The sequence below is a fragment of the Aulonocara sp. 'chitande type north' Nkhata Bay genome, linkage group LG14 (assembly GCF_057382095.1).
Source record: "Aulonocara sp. 'chitande type north' Nkhata Bay isolate Kocher_YH1m ecotype deep benthic linkage group LG14, A_spYH_male_GT1.1, whole genome shotgun sequence".
Lineage (NCBI taxonomy): Eukaryota > Metazoa > Chordata > Actinopteri > Cichliformes > Cichlidae > Aulonocara > Aulonocara sp. 'chitande type north' Nkhata Bay.
Window position 1 is genome coordinate 21,622,680 of NC_141357.1, and position 20,991 is coordinate 21,643,670.

At 41.5% G+C, this 20,991-nt stretch overlaps 1 protein-coding gene across 1 annotated transcript in view; it reads right to left on the minus strand.

Annotated features, from left to right (window-relative positions):
• grik4 (glutamate receptor, ionotropic, kainate 4) overlaps window positions 1-20,991 on the minus strand; it is a 362,254-nt gene that overhangs the window by 107,119 nt on the left and 234,144 nt on the right. The window contains exon 6 of the mRNA XM_086261523.1: window positions 6,891-7,056. Coding sequence (XP_086117649.1) covers window positions 6,891-7,056 — 166 coding nt within the window. The remainder of the gene's footprint in view (window positions 1-6,890; window positions 7,057-20,991) is intronic.

Consider the following 20,991-nt stretch of genomic DNA (forward strand, 5'->3'; position numbering starts at 1 on the left):
GGTTCTCAAAGCGCCAAGGTAGAACTGCCACTATGAATGTCTCAGTGAAAAAAAGTGTATTTACAGGCCAGACACAGCACACACAACCAAGCCCATCAAACCAGGTCTTAAAGCTACTGTTTAAGAATTCTAACATCTGGATAAAGAGAAGACTTGTCCTTGGCTCAGATAAGCAGGGTTTGAATCAAGAGAAGGCATTACATCCTGAAAGTTTACAAGAGCACACTTCTGTTTGTGTGTTGTGTGTTAGTGAGACCAAACATCCTCATTGGCATGGAGGACACGTGGCTGTGACTCTCACTCAGACACAGATAAAGGTGAAGGCTGACATTCAGCTATAGCAATCACTCATTTACCTTCCAGATATTGTCGGCATAGGATGACTGCAAGAGCACTCTCTCTCTCTTACTCCCATACAATATAAAACAATAAAATATAACAGAATAATACGTAATGAAAATTTCAATGTCTCAGATAAAGCTTTTTAACATACACTCAAAAACCTTTATGACAGCTGTACATTATGGTGACTCATTTAGCCTTGAGCAATAAGTAAGACCTAGTTTTATGACTTTGCCATCACTGAGACCATCAATTTAAGGTGTCGCGGACAAGGTAATGTGTTAAAACACTGCATACAGCGGGTCGGAGCATATTCTCTTTTTCATTAAAACAAATAACCAGGAAAGCAGAGCCATTTGTACAGACGTTAATCCACTGTTCTCTCTGCAAACTGCATTGAAAGAGATTGCTAATATGAAATGGGAGACATGCAATTCTGCAGAAAGGTTAATTTGTTGGTTTCTCAGTATGAATGTTATATTACTGTGTGACAGTGTTTCATTGATAGAAAAAAATCATGAAAAATATTTGTATTTCTTTGTAAAAAAAAAAAGAAAAGAAAAGAAAAGAAAAGAAAAGAAAAGAAAAGAAAAGAAAAGAAAAGAAAAGAAAAGAAAGAAATCCATGAAAATGTTGAAGACAGATGAATGGATTAATGAGCTAATCAGTGATTTAAAGTCTTATTTAGTGACTGTAGCATCTGTGGACTCTAGCTTCTGATTAGCTAATAGATACTAAGGAGGTCAAAGCTCCAGTAACACTTGTATGAAGAGCAGCTTTATTATTGACCAGTGGGTTTTGGCCTGTGACCCTGTTAAAGTGTTGCTGGAGCTTGTTCTTCTCCATGCACCCTGGAAGCAGGTGAAGTTGTGCCAGAGACCTTCATCCTGTTTGCAAAGAGATACTGCCACACAGTATCCTTGGAGTGAGGAATGCAGATGACTCTCCATTTAAGTGGTTTCCTGTGGATCAATATTTTGGGTGACTTCTGATTATGTTTTTTTTGCCTCTGTGTGCACCACAATCAAGATGTCATTAAAGACTTAATTCAAGGAGTTCAATAAAAATTGCTGCAACAACTTTTTGCCATTTTTGTTTTTATACATAGTCCAACATTTAAAAAATGTAAGAAAACTAAAATTAGTTTTAATATATGGACAGTTTTTTTTTTCAGTGGCTTCCTTGAGTCTAGAACCCATGGACATCACAAAATGCAACACGTCCTTCCTTGAGATACTTTGCCAGGCTTTACTATAGCCACGTTCAGTTACTGATGCATGCTCTAATAGGCTGAGATCAGGTGACTGACTTGGTGATTGAAGAATATCCAATTTTGTTGCCTTGAGAAACTCTTGGGTTTCTTTTGCAGCCTGCTCTGGATCATTATCAATTTTCACTGTGAAGTTCTTTCTGGTTTTGCTGCACGCCCACGCCATAATATTATCTACAACATGTTTGACAGATGATGTGATATGATTTGAACTGATTCTCTCTTTCTCCAAACTTTTCCTTTCCCATCGTTCTAGTTCGTTTTGGGTGTATTTGTCTAAACAATTTTTCTGGCAAAGTCTAATCCGGCCTTTTTGTTCTTGAGTGTAACCAGTGGTTTAAACTCTGTTTCCATTCATATACACAACTATTGACTGTAGAGCTTAATAATGAAATGCCTACCCGTTTGGGTGGATGTTATAAAAGATTGTCCCTTAATCATGGAAATAATTCTGTCATCATTCACTTCAGCTGTCTTCTGTGGTCTTTCAGACCTTTTGGTGTTGCTGAGCTGGTCAGTGAATTCATTCTTGTTAAAAATGTATATGATTATTAATTTGGCCAATCTTAATGTTTTCTATCTTTTTTTAAATGTCATATTGACAGATCCACTGATCAACGACCAACGTGAAAATTTAACATTTTGAATCAATTCCAGATGCTTTTTGAGGTTAGTTTGTAATAAAATTGTCTTTCAGAAGTCAATTTACTTTTCAACTTGTGAAAATGAGGACTTTGTGTAAAAATAGCTGTAAGTCATGAATAGTTAATGCAGTACTTTTGTTAAACCTCTTGAATTAAAACTGAAAGTCTGCCCTTCAGCCACATCTTGATTTGATGTAAAATCCACTGTGGTGGTGTATTAGGCAAAAACCTTACAGATCTTGGTTTTGGATAATCTGTGTCCAGGTAGAGCGTGCAGGAGGAAAAACATGATTCCAGCTTACTCCCTCTGAGCTCTCTGGACAGTTACCTGTGATATTCATGCATGGACTCAGTTGGGTAATTGTACAGAAGCTGAACTACGTAGCATACAGTCCTAATCACTTGATTTAGCTATTTATAATGTTTTTTGTTTTTAACAAACATCTCCTCTCCTAATTTAAAATGTCTAAAAACTTCCAAAGCTGATGACTTTGATGACTAAAAATAACGTAAAGCCTCAAGCAAAAAGGAAAAAAATAAAAATCAGTTAAAAAAACAACACTGATTTGTTGATAAGTGGGAGTGTCGGACAAGGAGTGTGAGACAGCTTCTGTCATCCACTGCTTTAAACAGACCAATCACAGAGCCACGAGTGAGAAATCTGCATAAAAGGCTTTTACCATTTTTTAATTAGACAGACAGACCAACTTTGCACTTTTCTTTAGTAAAGATAAATTCTGCACAATTACACCTGTGGATACAAACTCACTCTCCACAAATCTAAAAACTCATTATTCTGAGTCAACATTATTTCATAAAGCACCAAGACACTCCTACTGCCTTCATCTATTCAATGAGAAGATTTTTCAATTACAAAGTGCAACAAAAGAAACCATGACAACTTGCACCACCACCTTTACGCTGTCTACTGACATTGCTGCCTTTTGCATCAGAAACATAAGTAGCCACGACATAATTACTATGATCAAAGTCATCAGAGAGCCTTTCCTCCCAAAGACCCTCCTCTGCATTACTGCGTTCCCATCATTCTCACACCTTCATACACATTCCTGTTGACAGGTCATTTAGATATCTCTTCCACCCGACTAACGCTGATTACAGGTTAGTAATAGTAATGCCATTGCGTGTGAAACATGGAGAGACATAGTAGTCATCCCTGGAACCTGAAAGAAATGGAAAATTGCAATTCATAATATGGCATCGGCATACAATTATTAGCAGAGAAAGAATAATAAGCCTAAGGCCTAACCTTGCTTTCCAGCTGAGTCTATCAAAGAAGGAAAATAGGCTTTTGCAAGCATTCGTGGACAACTATTCGACTGAACCTAAAATTTCTGTACCTGCACTGCAGCTACAGATACGTTGAGTTTATTTGATGTTCCATTTTCAGCTTACTGACAGCTGAACCAATCACTGCACGAATAAAAGAGCAGTGCAGCACACCGGCGAATTCTGTGCATGCAGTTTTCATGTGTTATTTCTTCCTGTTAAAGCCCAAACCACAAGAAATAAACAACCTGTGGGGCCACCTGGCACGTCTAAAGACTCAACAACACTTTGCGTATTACAGTCTCACAGCACCACTGCCACTGTTAGCGAGGGCTAGCTAGATTAATGTTCGTGCTGGTGTGCACCATGCCTTTGGGCACAGCTTCACCTCCAGTGCTGCCTCCTCAGCCATTACTGGAAAATATTCATGGATTGGCCACGCTCTATTAGGCTGTCACTGGCTTGGGTGATTAATGAGGCTGGCACATGTGAACGAGTAACTGACAGCAGGCTGCCAACCGACCAAATGACTGTGTAAGCTGACAAAGAAGGGTGGAGCTGGTGCAGTAGGAGCCAAACTCGAATGAGTTTCAGCTGATAGTGCTGCTGAACACAATCCTCGACCAACACACACACAAATCCAGGCATAGTGCCATTTCCTGCATTTTCTGTTGAATGAATGAGGGTCACATGAGAGAGTGCAATCAATACAGCCACGTCATGTCCTGGACCGTCTCCTGCCTGTTGCTAATGTATAATTCCAATGTGGTTACCTCCTCGCTTTCCCGCTCCACACTCTTTCATATCATCCAAGAAGCATACTCCGCTCTCCTCCTCCTCTCTCATTTCAGACTCCCCTTGGTCTCTTCTATCTACCTCTCATCTCCCCTCATTCTCCTTCTTCTCATTTAATTTCCTTTGCAGTCATCTCTTAGCTCACTGACACAGAATAAGAACCTCCCCACCAAACCCCGCACCCACTCACACGGCCAAAGGGAATAAGAAGCGCAATGTTAAAATTTGTTTATTTTCCCCAAACCCGAGAATTGAGATAGGCGGGGTAGGCAGCTCACTGTGGCTCATTGCCATCTCTACTCTGTCTGACACATGGTTGATATCTGCAGCCTATTTCCTGTCTTCAAAGGCTTGTGCTGATTAGAAAAAAGGTTAGCTGGTGCCACTCAGGGGGTCACGGTGCCTTTGTCTTGGGAGTTGTAATTACTGCATGCTGAACTAGAAGAGGGTGGGAACAAGCCATGATCTAATCTTCCTCTCTATTTACAAAAATAACTTCTCTCAAAGAGATTTTCAATCGTTTTTAAGGTCATTCAGTTAAGTATCTTCAGAACCTAACTGACACTGACAAAGGGGGCGGTCAGATCACTGGTTGTTAGAGTTGCAACCTCTGCCCTTACTTTCCTTTTGTTTCTCTCAACGAGATGTTTTGTTTTGCGCAAAGTGTTTTAAGAGTGCACACACAGTCTTACAGAAAACCCAGCGAGACTGAAGACAGTTTATACATCACATACAACATAATGCGCTAAATCGTAATTTAGTTAATTTAATAAATGACAATGATCTTGAAAAGGGAGACGAAATAAACGCAATTTATTTTTGGGACGCAGGCGTCGGGCGTGCCGCTGTGAGGGAGTTGTAGCTGTGGAGTGCAGCAGCTGCTTTAGAAGGAAACGTGTCGCAGGGTGAGATGTTGATAAAAGCTGCATCTGTTGCCAGAACACAGTCGGCGCGTGTGCGAGATGCCTGTGCACGCTAACACGTGTTAAAGGGTGGCAGACGTTAAACAAAAATGTTTGCACTTTGATGGCAGATGTAGGGGAGACAGTTTGCGAGTCTTCCCCACAGGTATGTGCGATTGTATATTTTGTCACAAGCAATGTTCCCTCTAAATTGCGCGCGTGCACAATGCGCACTGCTGGCACGGTCTCTGCACAGAAAAAATCTGTGTTGCGCACAAAAAAAAAAAACCCTAACCTGAACTGAAATTAAAGTAAATACGTTAACAATTCTGTTTTGCAGTGTTAGTCAATAAGTGACTGGCTGCTCCAGTATGGGATTACAACGATGCCACCTTATCCCATAGTCCAGCCAATCACGCGACTCACATTCGTATATACGCAGCTAATCAATGTCGTTGACAGGCTATGACAGCGTCCTTATGTGCCGGTGTTTTAGCTGGCAAAGCGGCGTGACTGATGAGGAGTGAAGCCACGTTAATGACAACATGTACAACCATTGGAGATGTGAGCAGGACAGACGGAACAGACGGAAAAAGTGTGGACTTCATACCACTTTTTAAATTGTGTTGATAGGCCACGTAAAACCAGAGTTGTGATACAAAATATACGCAGTGTTTGTTTTTCTTCCTGAGTACTATCGTTGTTTATATTTACTGCGGGAAGAAACGGTAAAAACGGCGTTTTATAAGGAAAACGCTTGAAAGCGCTCTCCGCCTGTGAGCAAAGATGAAACCAAAACACCCGCCACCCTTTCACATTGGTCGAAAAATGTACCACGTCGATCAATCAAAACATGGCATTTAGTTGTTAAGAAACGGGAGGAAGTTTTAGGAGTGACGGCGGTGTTTCGAGATGTGAGAGATTTGCGACGTTTAGTGCAAATCTTGTGTAGTTAGCATGTAGTGTAGTCAATAGTTTTGTTGTGTGTGTCAGAACAATGAGGCGACTGCTGAATGTTACAGGTGTTACAGGAGTGATACATCTCCTGTTGTCAGGCCTGCAGGTGTCAGGCTGTTGTTCATAGTGGACAGAAATTATTTTTAGGAGTGGCACAAAACGCCTTGGCTGCATTTTTAGGTAAACAGTTGCAAAAAACTTTGTTGTTTGCAAAACTCAGTAACTTTTTTGAAGAAGTAACTATATAATTAATTGCCCTGCACTGGTCTTTATATGCTGTATTTTGCAGACAGAGAGTTACAGGACTCTCTCCCAGACCACAGACTCATCAGAGCTTTATAAAAAAAAAAGAAAAAAAGAAAGAAAGTTGTGTTTTCAAAATTGGAGTTCAAGTTATTTTTACTTCCAATAGTGTTAACATACTACACAGGTCATGAACAAGATTTTTTTTACATTTTCATTGTAAGTGGGCTAAAGCAGTTAATTAAAAGTAGTCTAACATAAATGTAAACGCTGTAATTTGATTATTTTAATAAACCATGTAAATTGGATGGATTTGATGCTGGCGTGACCACAGTGCACACGTCTGATGTCGCTCACAGTGGTCCAAGGGATCGCTCTGTGTGTTCGCTCAGACACATGAAAAATTTGAGGGAACATTGGTCACGAGTGTGCGAATGCTGTACTCACAGTCAGCCTGGGCACAGATGAGGCAGGCGGTGGTGCTGTTGAAGAAGGTGAGAAGGCCGGCCACGGCCAGGCTGATGTCGGTGTTTGTTGGTCTCAGGTCCAAAGTGGTGAAGCGGGGGAAATGAACCTTCAAAATGTCCTCTGGAGCCACCTTGACATAGGGCACCTGCACAGAGACACTGATGTCAGACTATGCGTTCCACTTTAATTATTTGCTACTGAGATGTAGGAGTTTTTGCTTTTGAGGTGATGTTTAAAATGCAGCAGACGTCTACAAACAGGAGAAGCGTGAAAAAAAAAGAGATTAAAATCAAGAGAATGTGGATGCGAACTGCGGGATAAAATAGCAAGTTGCCAGCAGACAGTCAAAGGAAAGAATAGCTCAGATTAAATCTGTTAAATCTGTTATGATGAACTACAGGCAAGGATAGCCCGAGGGTCTGTGGTAATGGGCATATTCAGAAAACACATATTTTTCAGTGAGTGAGGCACTGAGGCTCGTGTAATGTACTAGTCTGGATCTAAAAACGTGTTTTTGTTCCACCCACGCAAACAAGCCCTCGTTAGAGAAATCTTCAGCGTGGCACCGCCTCATCACCAGTTATGAAACATTTGTTTACCTGGCTCACAGTGGGGCCGCTCAGCTGCGCACATTTTAGTAAAACACCCATAAAGCACACGCATGCACACAAATGAATATATAATATATATTTTAGCAGTTATTTATTTATTTTCTTTGTTACCCGATCTTCAGTAATGAAAAGATTTTCTGCGGTATGAGAACTGGCACTATGTGGCCACAGCTTTCACAGGCGAGGGTGGCAAAAGACAACATTGACAAGGAGATTAAAGTACAGACTCTGAACTTTAATTTGTGAAGAAGTTGTAGACCACAGACCATAAATTTTGAATGAAAAAAATAATTACGTTTACCGAGAAGGCAGAAGCTCTGTAAAAGTTTTTTGTTTTTTTTGTCATTTGTTGCTGTCTTCCAGCAGGAATACAGAGCCAAGTGAAGCGTGGCCAAAGGATAATCCCATGAAATTTTGGTGCAGATCTGAACTGATCGGGAAAAATATCCAGATATTTATGTAGTTTTCACATCACTGAAGAGTAGACTATCGGTCTTGACAGAGGTCAGAACTCTCAGAGCACCTTTCTAGTTGGATTATGGAACATGAGCCCCAATAACATCAACAAAACCATGGTATCATCCCTGGTGCTCTGTCAGTTCTCTAATGCATCACCCCACTTGTTTCTTACCTGCTTTAAAAATATCAAATTCAAAGCGTTAGTGATCTTACTGCCAGCCCACATCAACAGATGGCTCTGCTGATGGCCTTCTACATATCCAAACGACAAATCTCATATTGGGCATGCTGTTTAAGCTGCTTTAACCTTCCCACGGCTGCTGGCTGCTGTGCAAACTGCTTTGCAGCCCACTTCCACCCCAGCTCCTTCTTTCATGCTGTGGAAGACCTAATAAATATCACGACTGCATTGCTCTCTGTTGGGGTCTTGCTGCTGCTGCTCTCTCCGCTTCCATTTATACATATGGAGTGAAGGGGAGGTCTCAGGTTACTGCAGGAGTTGGCTGCAGGTGGACTTTTTTTTGACTGTAGCTGTTCTGACTGAACACGAAATCTTTAGCAGAGGTTAAATGATTGCCCTGACCACTTAGAAATACTCTACTTAGCAATACATTTTAGGAACTGTAGAATAACAGTTATCACAAGCAGCCACAAACACTGTATAAATATAGAGCAAACAGCAAAAATCAATAAATATATCATTCTAAAAACTTAAAAACACAATGTGTGCTTTTAAAAATGGCCATACGCATTCAATAATACCTAATAGAGTTAAATTACTACATTGAGTATTGCATCTTGACATTAAAGTGCATGCTTTATTATACCAGTCCTCCAAAAAAGGAAGTGGACTAAAGGTACGAGTACAAGAAAGCCAGCCAAGCATCATTAAAAATCAATAAATATCTAATTCTTCAATTCCAGACTCACTGTGATTCACACTTCTCAATGAGATTGAGTCCAAGGCTTTTATAGCAATGATTTGTTGTAGCTGTATAAATAGCTGTATTCCTTAGCCACTCCTAATGAATTTATCATCCTGACACTAACAGGTCTATCTAACACCGTTCTAACAGCAGCACATCCCTGCTGTCAGAAGGGAGGTTAAGTATACCGCAGCTAACCTTGGAGCCATCGAGGTTCCCTGAGTTCAGCAACAAATCTGCTGAACTTCAGAAAAATCATAAATTACATTCTCCCTCTATTCAAAAACACGACTCCCATCTATTTCCCTCCGATGAAATCCATCTCTGCTTCAGTTCCCAATGTGATAATGTGAATGGATACATGCTGTCGGGGCTCACAGTGAGACCTGGGAGGAAATAGGGAAAGCGGGAAAGTGCGAATGAGTGTGGTAGGTGTCGGGTTGGTCAGCTGGCAAGGCACTGCAGTAGAGCGCAGTGGGGCATGAAGGGGACGCAGGAGGACGTGCTGGGTCCGAAAGGAGGAGCAGGGAAGGGAGCCTCTTCATCATGCCAGATTGCCTGTCTGTGTGTTTCCCAGCACCAATACATTGCATTTCCCCCTTGCACCCATACACCCACGATTGGTTTTCCATCCCTGCCCATCAGGGTGTAATGGAGTCCCTGAATGTCTGAATGGATGGAGGCTCGGCCCCTACTGACATCCTCGGTTCGAATGCAATTCATTCCCATCTAAGAGTGCTAAAATCAGACTAATAGCCAAGCATCACACCGGGGGAAATGTGGCCCTGTTTAGGTGAGTCCTAGTGCATTTTCGCAGTTGTTTTTACTAAAACTTCCTCATTTATAGCTCTTTCTCTACCACTCCAGATTGTTTATTCTTTTTCCACGTCCTCCTTCGCTACCCAGTCTTTCCTTCCTTTTCAGCACTGAGGACTGTTGCTATCTGCCCCTGATGACTAAGGGAACCTGACACGCTTCGATAGGCCGTATCTGAAGCAGTGCGGCTTTAGAAAGCTGCTTACAAAGACACACACACATTCACAGTCACATGCATACACACGGATACATATACTTTGTCCTTTTCCATCAAATTGGCCCACTGGGCCCAACTGCTATAAACGCTGGGGTCCCAAGGGAACTACTTGGCTCTGAGTCTTGAATCATCATCAAATTCCACAGCATGCAGGCAAGACTCAAAAAGAAAATACCCAAATAGACAACCAAATCATTTCTCATGAATTTACCATATTTATTGGAAGAACTTCATTAACACCCGTTATTTTATAGTGAAAATCCACTCAGTGATTATTTGCCTTTTCATAAGATAAATACGGTGAAAATGGCTGTTTAACTATAGACTAAATGCAGCTAACAGCAAGGCAAGCGAGGACGTTATATATCATAAACAAATTTCCCTTTAGTCACAGCAACATGATTAATTGGTTGTTAAACGGGAGCAGTCGATGCGCTCATCGTGTGAAAAAGTGTTTAAAATCAAGAGTTTAAACAGGGCTACCGAAAGCAACGAAAATCAATCTCCACATTACTAACAGAAAGCTGTCAGCCACATCAAAGTCACCTGCCAGACTTCTTATCTGCAACCACCAGCTAGTATCAGTCACTCTGCTGGTCGATTAATCCCCCCACCACCAAAAAAGCCAAACATCTTTTCTACATGTGTCTTTGCAGGGCACAGCTTCAAACCAAACAGCTGCACCACTTTCAGTTTAGCTTTGGCACAAACTCACCGTCAATCCTGATCTACGCTGAGTTAATTTTGAGCCAAACTGGCAGGTCTCACTATTTACGACTTGTTGATTCTCTCCAACTGACAACAGCAGCAATTGTGCAGATTTGTTGTAATGGTTAAAGTTGCACTTTTCACTCTTCTCTTAGAGTATACAATTAAGCAGACAATTCTTATCCAGCTAACATCTAATTTTATAATCTAGGAGTCACTCCTGTCTTTGTTATTTTCTTATATTGATCTTATTTTCAGTCAGATTGCTATCTGCATGCACTCGCCCACTTTGTTTGCTACACTATGCTAGTTCTGATTTGGTGTCCGTTTTTTCTTCCGAACTGTCCTAATTCTGGTCCACATTGACATGACGGCATCACAAAGTTGCTGACGATTTGTTGGATGCACATCTATGATGGGAACGTCCCATTCCACCACATCCCAAAGGTGCTCTATTAGACTTGTCACTGCAAAAGCTGTTTGAGATCAGAAAATACGACAATGTGGACAGAACGAGACGGACATGTCAGCAACAATACGGAGGCCGAGGATGCTCCACACCACCAGCAGTCTGAACTGTTGACACAATGCAGACTGGATCCATGCTTTCATGCTGTTTGCAAGAAATTCTGATGCTACCGTCTGCTGCCAAATCACAACAGCAATGGCTTTGAGGTGACTGCGCTGTTGTGATTTGGGATTCCAACCAGGAAATCTTTTTCCAGTATGTTATTGTCCAATTTTTAGTGAACATGTATGAATTGTAGCCTCAGTTTAGTGTTCTTAGCGGTTAGGAGAGGGTGCTGCTGTAGCTCATCTGCTCTAAGGTTCAGTGTGCTGTGCATTCAGAGATGCACTTCTGCATCGTTTGGTTGCAGTGAGTGGTTATTTGAGTTACTATTTTCTTCCTATCAGCGCAAAACAATCTAGCCAGTCTCATGTCCACACATTTTTACCCAGAGAACTGACGCTCACTGGATATTTTCTCTTTTTCAAACCACTCTCAAACCATTCCATATAAACTCTACACAACAGCTGAGCCACATTCAAAATCACCTTTCTTCCTTATTCTGATGCTCAGTTTAAACTTCAGTGGGTCGTTTTGACCACATCATATGCCTGTATGCACTGAGTTGCTGACATGTGATTGGCTGATTAGATATTTGCACTGATAAGGTGTACCTAAAGAAGTTGCCAGTGAGTCTATGGCGAATGTTATGCTCGCCTTAACACCTCTTAACAGATGCTTACGTTTATAGTTTGTTCCCTCTATGGCAAAGCCCTGAAAACAAGCTGACAATAAGTCACTGTAACTCTTAAGGATTCAGTTAAATATGGGGATCCCGTTCCATCAAATGCTGGGACTACTTGGGCTTCCACATGCTGAAAAGTCACATCATGTCCACTTCAAGTTATAGCCTGCTATTTTTATAATTGGACTGAATATGAGGTGACCGACTTGCATGCAGACACCAGTTGCGATTGTGCATTGGTAAAAGAGAGACTTAAGCTAAGTTGAAAAGAATGGAGACGATTGCTGAAAGAGATACAGACTGAATTGTGTCAGGCTGTCAGGCTTTACTTGCATGTTAAGTTATATTTTTTCAATCATCTTTCAAAGGTAGAAATGATGAAACAAATTATCATGCATTTAACTGATACATCACCAACGTTTATCCATTCACCTAAGGGACAAGGAATTACTCCAAGCAATGTAAACAACTTGCCGATACTTGTAAACGAGCTGTACATTAGAATTAGACGTAAGCATCTTTATAGCATCTGCTCATGGCTTTGACGTTATCAGTGTGGGAGTGAGAAAACCCTGGGCAAACAACAAAGCCTAATATAACTGCTCTGCTTTTAATAATTTGGGAGCTTCACTGTTGATAAAACTAAATAACACAGTGACTGCTGTGAAGAAAGACAGGCGTGCATCGGGGGAACGAAGGGTGGGCGAGGGGAGGGAGTCGGCGTGCAAATGTGAGGCAGAAGAAGGGAGAGAACGGGGGGAAGACGGGGGAGAAACTGACAGTCTGACTGACAGAGGAAGAGAGCAATGAGGTGAGTGACAGAGGAGGCAGAGGCAGGGGAAAGTGTGCATAGGTCAGGGGAGGAGGAAAACATAAACAGACGTAACAGACATAAACAGGGAGTGAGAAATAGCAAAGGGGTTACAATCAGCACTCATTAAATGGTGTCATTGAATTTAGCCGTGTGAAATTTGATTCTGTTGTCAAAGGCAATCTGTTTGATGTTTCCCCCTTTATTGGTTCATTTCTCAACACGTACAGTTTCAGGGAATTCAATAACAACATCAGCATTTAGCTTTGTTATTGTTTGGTCTCAGCGGGCTAAAAACATATTCAGAGTATTGTGGCTGTCATTTATTATTTAGAAGACGCGGACTTTATTGTCTGTTACAACAGGAAGCTGTACAAGCTGCTTGGCGCTTTATTCGTTATGTATTAAACTGAGCCGAGTATTGCACTTAATTACTTTTTTCGGTTCTAAGTTAAATATGTCTCTATCTGTAAGAATCACCAACTGTCAATTCCACAAAATTTTCAATAGCTAGTGAGAATATTAGTGCTCGAGACTGGAATCATGAAATGTTGTTCTAGGTACCAGCTAGACAGTGAAATACAAACTGCAAACCTCATCACTGCAGGGCTGGAAACAAGTCAAGTGTTTTAAAAAATATAAATATTTATATTTCAAAATAGTCCTTTAGGGACAGCTTTGCATTGAGCGAGATTCAGTTATGTTGGACTATCCTGTGTTTATGCATCTGCAGCATTGAGAGGCAATAAAAAAGATGGATCTAGCTTCTGGCTCTGAAACGTGGACCTACTCGGAAGTCCTTTAAATCTACATTCTACTTACTGGCCACTAGGGGGCGATATATGTGGCCACGCACTCACTGAAGCCTGACCTCTGCAAACTCTTTCTTGGGCTCAGTCAGTGTTTTCATGTCGTGTTAAATAAATTGTCTGCTTGATTTTATAAATTTTGGTCACTGTAAGTGCCAGACAGGAAGATTATCCAGGGGACGTTCATTGATCAACAGCACCTAAAGCGATTCACTCACAGCCTCGTAACATTTGGTTGTCAGTGGCTGTTTTTAAATTTGGTAAGATATTAAATTTCTTTTTATATACTGTCCACACTGAAATATATCAGTCAGCAACATCCTTGTCTCTTCATTGGTGGAAGCCTCAGCGCCGTTATTCACAATTAAGCTTAGTTTGACTGATTAGGCATTCTTCCTGTTAAAAGGAATTTTTTTCCTTCCCACTGTCGCCAAAGGGCTTGCTCATAGGCGGGTATATAATTGTTGGGGTTTTCTCTGTTCTTTGTATTATTGTAAGGTCTTTTCCTTACAATATAAAGTGCCTTAAGGCAGCTGTTGTTATGATTTGGCGCTATATGGACATATATGGACACATATATGGACACACTGTGATATATATGTGTGTGTCTGTGTGCGTGCAATTCCTGCAGTGTGACAGCAAGGCTGGCAGGTCTGCAGACTTAAGTTTGACAGCCGTTTAATGAGGGAGCTCTCACAGGATACAGGGTTTGCACAGGAACTTGCACACAGCGAGCAGTGGAAAAGGAGGAACCTTTATATGGCTGCAAAAATGCCTTTACGCAATTACAATGTGCTAACTATATATTACCTTAATTACCCTGAAACTACTCTCTGGTCTCCTTGGATTAACTATTTATGAACTCACATGCCAGTGATGCACTCTAACACAATTTCACAATAACAATTTCTTTGTATTCTCTCAGCAGTAACCTCTGGCTACCCCTTTTTAATAGAAAATTTGAGCTTACATTCAAGGAGAATAGTTTGAGGTATTAGTGAAGAGACCAGTGCTCTGAGCTGAAGTGAAGGTGAAAGCTAATTTCCCTTTCGGCCAGTCCAACAAGCCCTGGGTTGCCTCGGTTGTTGAGTTTACAAGTGCCCAAGTCATTCTGCTACCTGTCGGATGTGAACCTAACAGGAGCATGACGGGAGGGGGGGTCTGGGTGAGAGGAGTTGAAGAGGAGGTGGACGTACAGTAGTGCCATATGGAGGGCAGAGACATAATCAACAACTACATCTGCTGGCTTGGACTCACAGGGGCATCAGATCAAAACTCAGTTTAATAACGTATCACTGTACTTTTATGGGTCTTGGAACACGTCAGGCGCTGTGACTCATTTACATTAACACACGTTGACCTGGTCATTAATTAGCATACAACGCATGCTTGGCAGGAAGCTTAAACTGTCCTTGAAAACACTTAGCACTTCTGCCAAGTGGACAGCAGCCACTCAGTCTCAGTGAGTTGAGTAGAGGTCTGCCTAAGCCAGAGGAAGAACAGTTCATCTAGCGTAAAAAGCGACATAGCTAATCAGTTTGGACATCACCAGTTGCAGAAAACCTGCCAATAGCGCAACACAGAGTACGAAACCTGGCTCGGTGTAACTTACTGCAAGCCAGGGAGTTATGTTGGCCACTGAGCACTGGAGAACAGATGCTGTTGGAGGCATTGTCCATCAGTCAGCAAGTGTGATGCCAAGGCCAGAATGCCAGAGAGGAGCTGGCAGAGGTGTTGATCCAGGGTGGCAGGAGATGGAGGAGGGCAGGTGGTACTCTATTATAGCTACCTGGTCCCCTCCTTTTGAACCAAAAGGTTTATGAGGGTTTTGGGAGACCAGATGCTGGCATTCAGAAAAGGCAAAATCTCGTGGGAAAGAAAGTGGCGATGAGACACTGGAGATAAGTGAGGAAGAGTGTCAATGTTGTCCTCCCAGCAATCTCCATTCATGACCGCCGGCTCATCCCAGTCTCAGGCCATGCAGCCAGATCTCTATTTGTGGTAGTAATGAGCCGGCATCTGGTCCCTGCAGTCAGAGCAGAAGCAGACCAGTGATAAAGATGAAGTGGGCTGTGGATCCCACGGTGCCTTTTAGGAGAGTGGAACATTGACCACGAGATCTCTATCTCATTGATCAGCCAGTTCAGACAGAAAAAAGTTCCTTTCCTCCAGAGAGGTCTGTTCCTCACACCACTGCTCTACTCTCCAGCAAAATTCTTTGTGTGGAAAAAAAACCCAGAGAGATGCTTTAAAACTCCCTGTTTGTTAACCAGCTGATTTTAAGCAGTGATTGTAAGGGAAAAAATGCTGTTCTGATTTGTGGAGTTACCTCACACCTCTGATTGAACCTCTGATTAGCTGATTAAACTAAATAAGGTATTTACCAGGAAATATGGTCCTAAACAGTATGCACACTCCAAGTGTTTATCCAGCGCGCTGAAACATTGTGGTATTGCTGAATCCAGAACTTTCCGCAGGGAGTTTTGATTGAGAAAGAGTTTTGTTTTTTTAATCTATCTGTGGGACTAATCCATTTCTGGGAGTCTGGCCAAATGTTTGAGTTACACCACCCAAAACAAAGCACAGTTACACTACAAAACTGGCTAACAGTTGGCCAGCAAATCTTTGGGAACATGGCCTTTGAGCTGAAAAGAGTTGATGGGGAGACAAAAGATGCGAATGCTCTCGACGGGTCCAGCTCACAGAGTGAAAATTCAGTCGGCTGCCGAAGCAACACCGGCTGGGTTAAGTATTGTCTCCTTTCACATGATGCAAAAACTCTGTTTCGTCTTTGTCTGCCACGCCAAGTAGCAAACAAGCAGAATCCCTCCTCATAGATCAGATCACAGCAATTATCTAAATACATTTTGCTGTCGGCTCTCACCTGGGAGTCGCTCTGTATTGAATCCCAAAGATAAACTCGAAGCGTTGGCTTTCAGACAAAAAAAGCAGGTATGAATTTCATGCGCCGGCTCTGCCAGGGTGGCACTGACAAGACAGATCAATGGTTGTTGTGAGAAAAGGGTCAGCATAGGTGCAGGCAACAGCTGTGCTCATCTAATTATAATTAAGAAGACACAGGAAAAAGCACCTGCGTTTTGGTTGTAAGTATACTAAATGTACTGATGCCGCATGTACACTTCATCACACGTATGCATATGAACCTTGAATTATGGTCCTATTATGTATTATTCATGACTGTAATTAAATTACTGGCTCATTATGAATAAATATGCAGCAGTGGAAGATTTCTACTTCTATAGTATTTAATAGATTTATAATGCAGCAGGAAAGAAATGCCAAAGATCAATTGGCATTTGGTTATAGCTAATAGAATGAAATAATTTATCACGCTGACACTGCTTCCTAAACTAAAGGCAGCAGCCTTGACACCCTAGTACTTTACAAGCCCAGCGACAGATTGGCGACCTGTCGAGGCGCCAGCTTTCCCCCTCCGCAACCCTGAATTGGGTAAGCAGAAGAAAATGGATGAATGAACGGATGGATGGATAGTACTTTATATGCTCTAGTTCGAGGCAAACAGAAAAGCTCTTTAGCGGACCAAAAAGGAAGCAAAATGTGTGAAGGATGATGCTGCTCCACTTCTGAGACTTCTTCAGCTGAGCACCTGCCATTAAACCCTTTTCGCTTTCACTTCTGAGCCTAATATTTAATTCCCAAAACTTTCCAACACATAGACAGATGGACACAAATGCACGCATACAAAAAAAGAAAAAGAAAAGGAGCTGTGCCTTGATGCAAGTCATTCCAGGTTTTTCATTTAGCTTGCAGTCTTAAAAAACACTGAAGGGAAGTTTGATCGTTTCATCTAAAGACCCCAGAGATGTTCCGACGACGATAACAAGCAGACGGAGCAGCAAAACAAGTAGATTAAAACTCGAGTACTCGAACCTAAATTGATTTCACAAACAGGGTCAACATCAAAAAACGTTGCACTGCACACAGCAGTGAAAAGCAAATTAGCATTATGCTTTGCTGTATTTCATTACTTCTGTACAAATACTAAGCTGTGAGCATCTCTAAAAGTCTGAAATCTTTTTGTGAGATTTCAGCAGGCGCCGTGCCGTCTCCCCATTGCTCTGGATAAGCAAGCTGCATCTGAAGTTAAATATGTGTCCTCCTACAGCTGGTTGTACTACATTGAAGTAAAATGCAGATCAGCTCTGTTTAATCAGCTCAGACTCGGAGTTGTGAAGAATAATGTGCTGCTTGCTGCCAATGCGACGCTGTTTGCAGCTGGAGCGAGTTGTATTTTACATATAGTGGTCTTAAAGCTCAATTTCAGTGGAGAACTGAACCGTAAGCTGCCCCCATCCCCAAGCAGAACAGGACCCACATAGCAGAACACATACCGCTACACACTCAAACACAGAGATTTATTGTGAGACTGATGGAGGGTGATTAGGCAGACGCAGAGGGAGAGAGAGGGAGAGTTTGTTTCTGAAAACTATCCCTCCATCTCTCTTTATTAGAGTGGCGCATCCTGACCCGCTAGTCATCTGCAGCTGCTATCTGAGAAGAACTTGGGTAGAAGGGAAATGGCAGGAAAAAAGACAGGCGGAGGAGGTAAAATGGAAAAGAAAAATAACGTATAAGAGGAGACAGGAGAGGAAAAAGTAAGAAAGAGGTGAGAATGAGGACAACACAGAGGCGAGATCAGCGGAGGCTTGTGTAAGGGCAGTAATAGCAGATATTAAAGGTGGAACAAAAGCAGAGAGGTGAAAATTGGTTAAAGCTGGGATGGGGTGAAAGAAAGGAAGAAACTACTAATAAACTGGGCAATGACAGGAGAATAGTATAAGACCAGATAGCAAAGGATAGAGATGTTTGTTACATCTGCAGAAAAGGAAAGGTTGCACACCATATAAAGAAAAAATACAACATCAGACTCAGCTTCAAGGATGCGAACAGACAACACACCTTGGTGTTCATGTAATCAGATGAAAGACTTGCTTGCTATGGGGACTCTGTATGCCACCAAGCTAGCTAGCTTGGTGGCATACAAAGCAGCAGTGGAATCAGGAGAGTGACTGATAAGACTGATACCTTGGATCTGTATTTAGTGCATGGAATAAGTAATAACCGAGCCGTCCCACAGGAAAACAGTCAAACAAAATCAACTGAAGAAACTGTGACATGTTGTTAAAATCACCAGAAGAAAGGAATCAAACGAACAGACGCCTTTCTTCTCGTCCTTAAAGTGAGTTATTTAATTCCCAGACGCACAGCGCCAGGGAGTATTAAAGAATAATAATGGTTATTTAAAACACATTTTGGAGACCAAAATGCCTCCAGCAAATTGCATTTCTTTAAAGCCGCATAAACTATAACGACAATCCCAGTCATGATGAGACGAAAACAAAACAAACAAACCAAAAAATACATATTATGCACAGATGCGTTACAGTGCATGAAATTCATAATAAAATGCATTTTCACTGCATATGAAGTTAAAGCACTTATACAGTGACAGTTGTTCATAGTGATGGTGAAAGTAAAAGTGCACTCATGATTCAGTAGATTTAGATCCACCTTTAGCAGTAATAATGTTAAGTATTTATTGCTTTTGCATGACTCTCTGAGTCTCTCATATCGTTGTGGAGGAACTTTGGTCCATTTTTCTTCACGAGGTTGCTTCAGCTCATTGAAATTTGTGTTTATGGACCGGTCGTCCAAGGATCCGTCACAGCATTTCAATCAGGCTGAGGACTGGAGCCATTGCAGTACCTTGATTTTTTTTCTTAGATTTGCTGCTGTGCTTGAGGTTATTGTTCTGTTGTCCTGTTGCATGATGCACATTTTTGTCAACTTTTGGCTGTCGGAAAAGTCGCCGGGTCCTGTGGCTGTAAAACAAGCCCAAATCACCACCCATCCACCACCGTGCTTAACAGTTGGTGTAAGGTGTTTATATGCTATGTTTGATTATTCCAAAACGTGCTGCTCTATTCAAAGTGCTTTCTAAGGAGTCTCTTTTACTCAGTCATATACATATTCAGTCAGTGTATTTATCTATACCTTAGCACTTTAATCTGTTCAAAGGGCATTGTTTCAGTTGCAATTTTGCAAACCGAAGTGATTCTGCAATGTTCTTCTTTTTAGAGAAAATTGTCCTTCCAAACACAGAATACTGTAGTTGTTCAGTCTATTTGTAACTGTCCTGTCATGAACATTAACCTTTAACGTGCTAACAGAGGGTTGTGGAGTCTTACCTCGGGGTGAATTTGCCGGGACATCAATACCTGAGAATACTGGCAACTGTCTCGAATGTTCTCTGTCAAGAGATTTATTCTAAGAGACACTTCTTCAGCTGAGATTCAGAGAGTGGAGACACACACGCTGTAGATTTTACTTGCAAGGGCGGTCACAGAGCGCTCACATCAGAGTGGGGGCCCTGTGAAGTGCGCGCTCTGTTCTCGCACTTGTCTTCATTTATACACAAGAAAAATGAAAACATTTGTTCAGTGGAATGTTGATACGTGAGCATGTGATTGTGTGTGTGTGTGTGCGAGGTCAGAACTGCTTGTTCATCTTCTTACTATCGCTGTGGGAAGATTCAGATAAAAATATCAGAACACGTTTTATAAAGAACAATCAATTCTAAGCAAGGAAAAGGTCATCATGCAGTATTCTATCACATGTAAACTTATATCATTAAAAGCTTATACTGACTACTAAGTACAATTTTCCATTGACATTCTCCATTTGTGACAAATCGTTCACACTCAGGAATTATGGATACATTGTTTGAAAATGGCCTTATAACCATTCCCAGTTAACCATTCCTGGTGTCTTTCTTCCTTGGCATTGTGTCAACACACACCCGAATGCTCCAGACCAGCAACCTGCCAAAACGTCTGCTTTTATAGAGGTGCTCAGACATGCTGATGAACAATTAATAAATTGGATTCCATTATCAGCACCTGGCTGTTACTTACCTTGTTTTTTCTGTGGAAACAGTAACGATGTGCTTCGTTTTCCATTCATTGCTTCTGTATTTTGGCTTAATTTTAGTTAAATAAATATAAAACTATGTACCGGTAATCTGTCATGTAGTGTAATTCATCTGAAGTTGTTTTCACCTAATTTTAAGTTTATATACTGGCACAGGGCACGACGGTGTGTAAGACAGTAACTAGTGTGTACTTGTGTGAAAGATAAGCTGACCACATGTTTTGTTGTACTTGAACATGAGCGGCAGTATTCTGGCTCTGGTATGACCAACTGTGGTGAAACATCTGGAAGGGAGACGTTCGAAAGCATCCAAAGAAAAGACAGCTATCGTGTAAATGGTCTCTGGCCAGAGAGGATTTTCCGGATTGGCTAGTGGGCTTATCAAGTGACAAAAAGCAATTCTGCACCGCGTGTAGCACAGAGCTGCAGGATAACTCACCCATTTAAATCAGTTAGGAAAACTCAACACTAAACACAAACACCTCAGATTCAGTATCT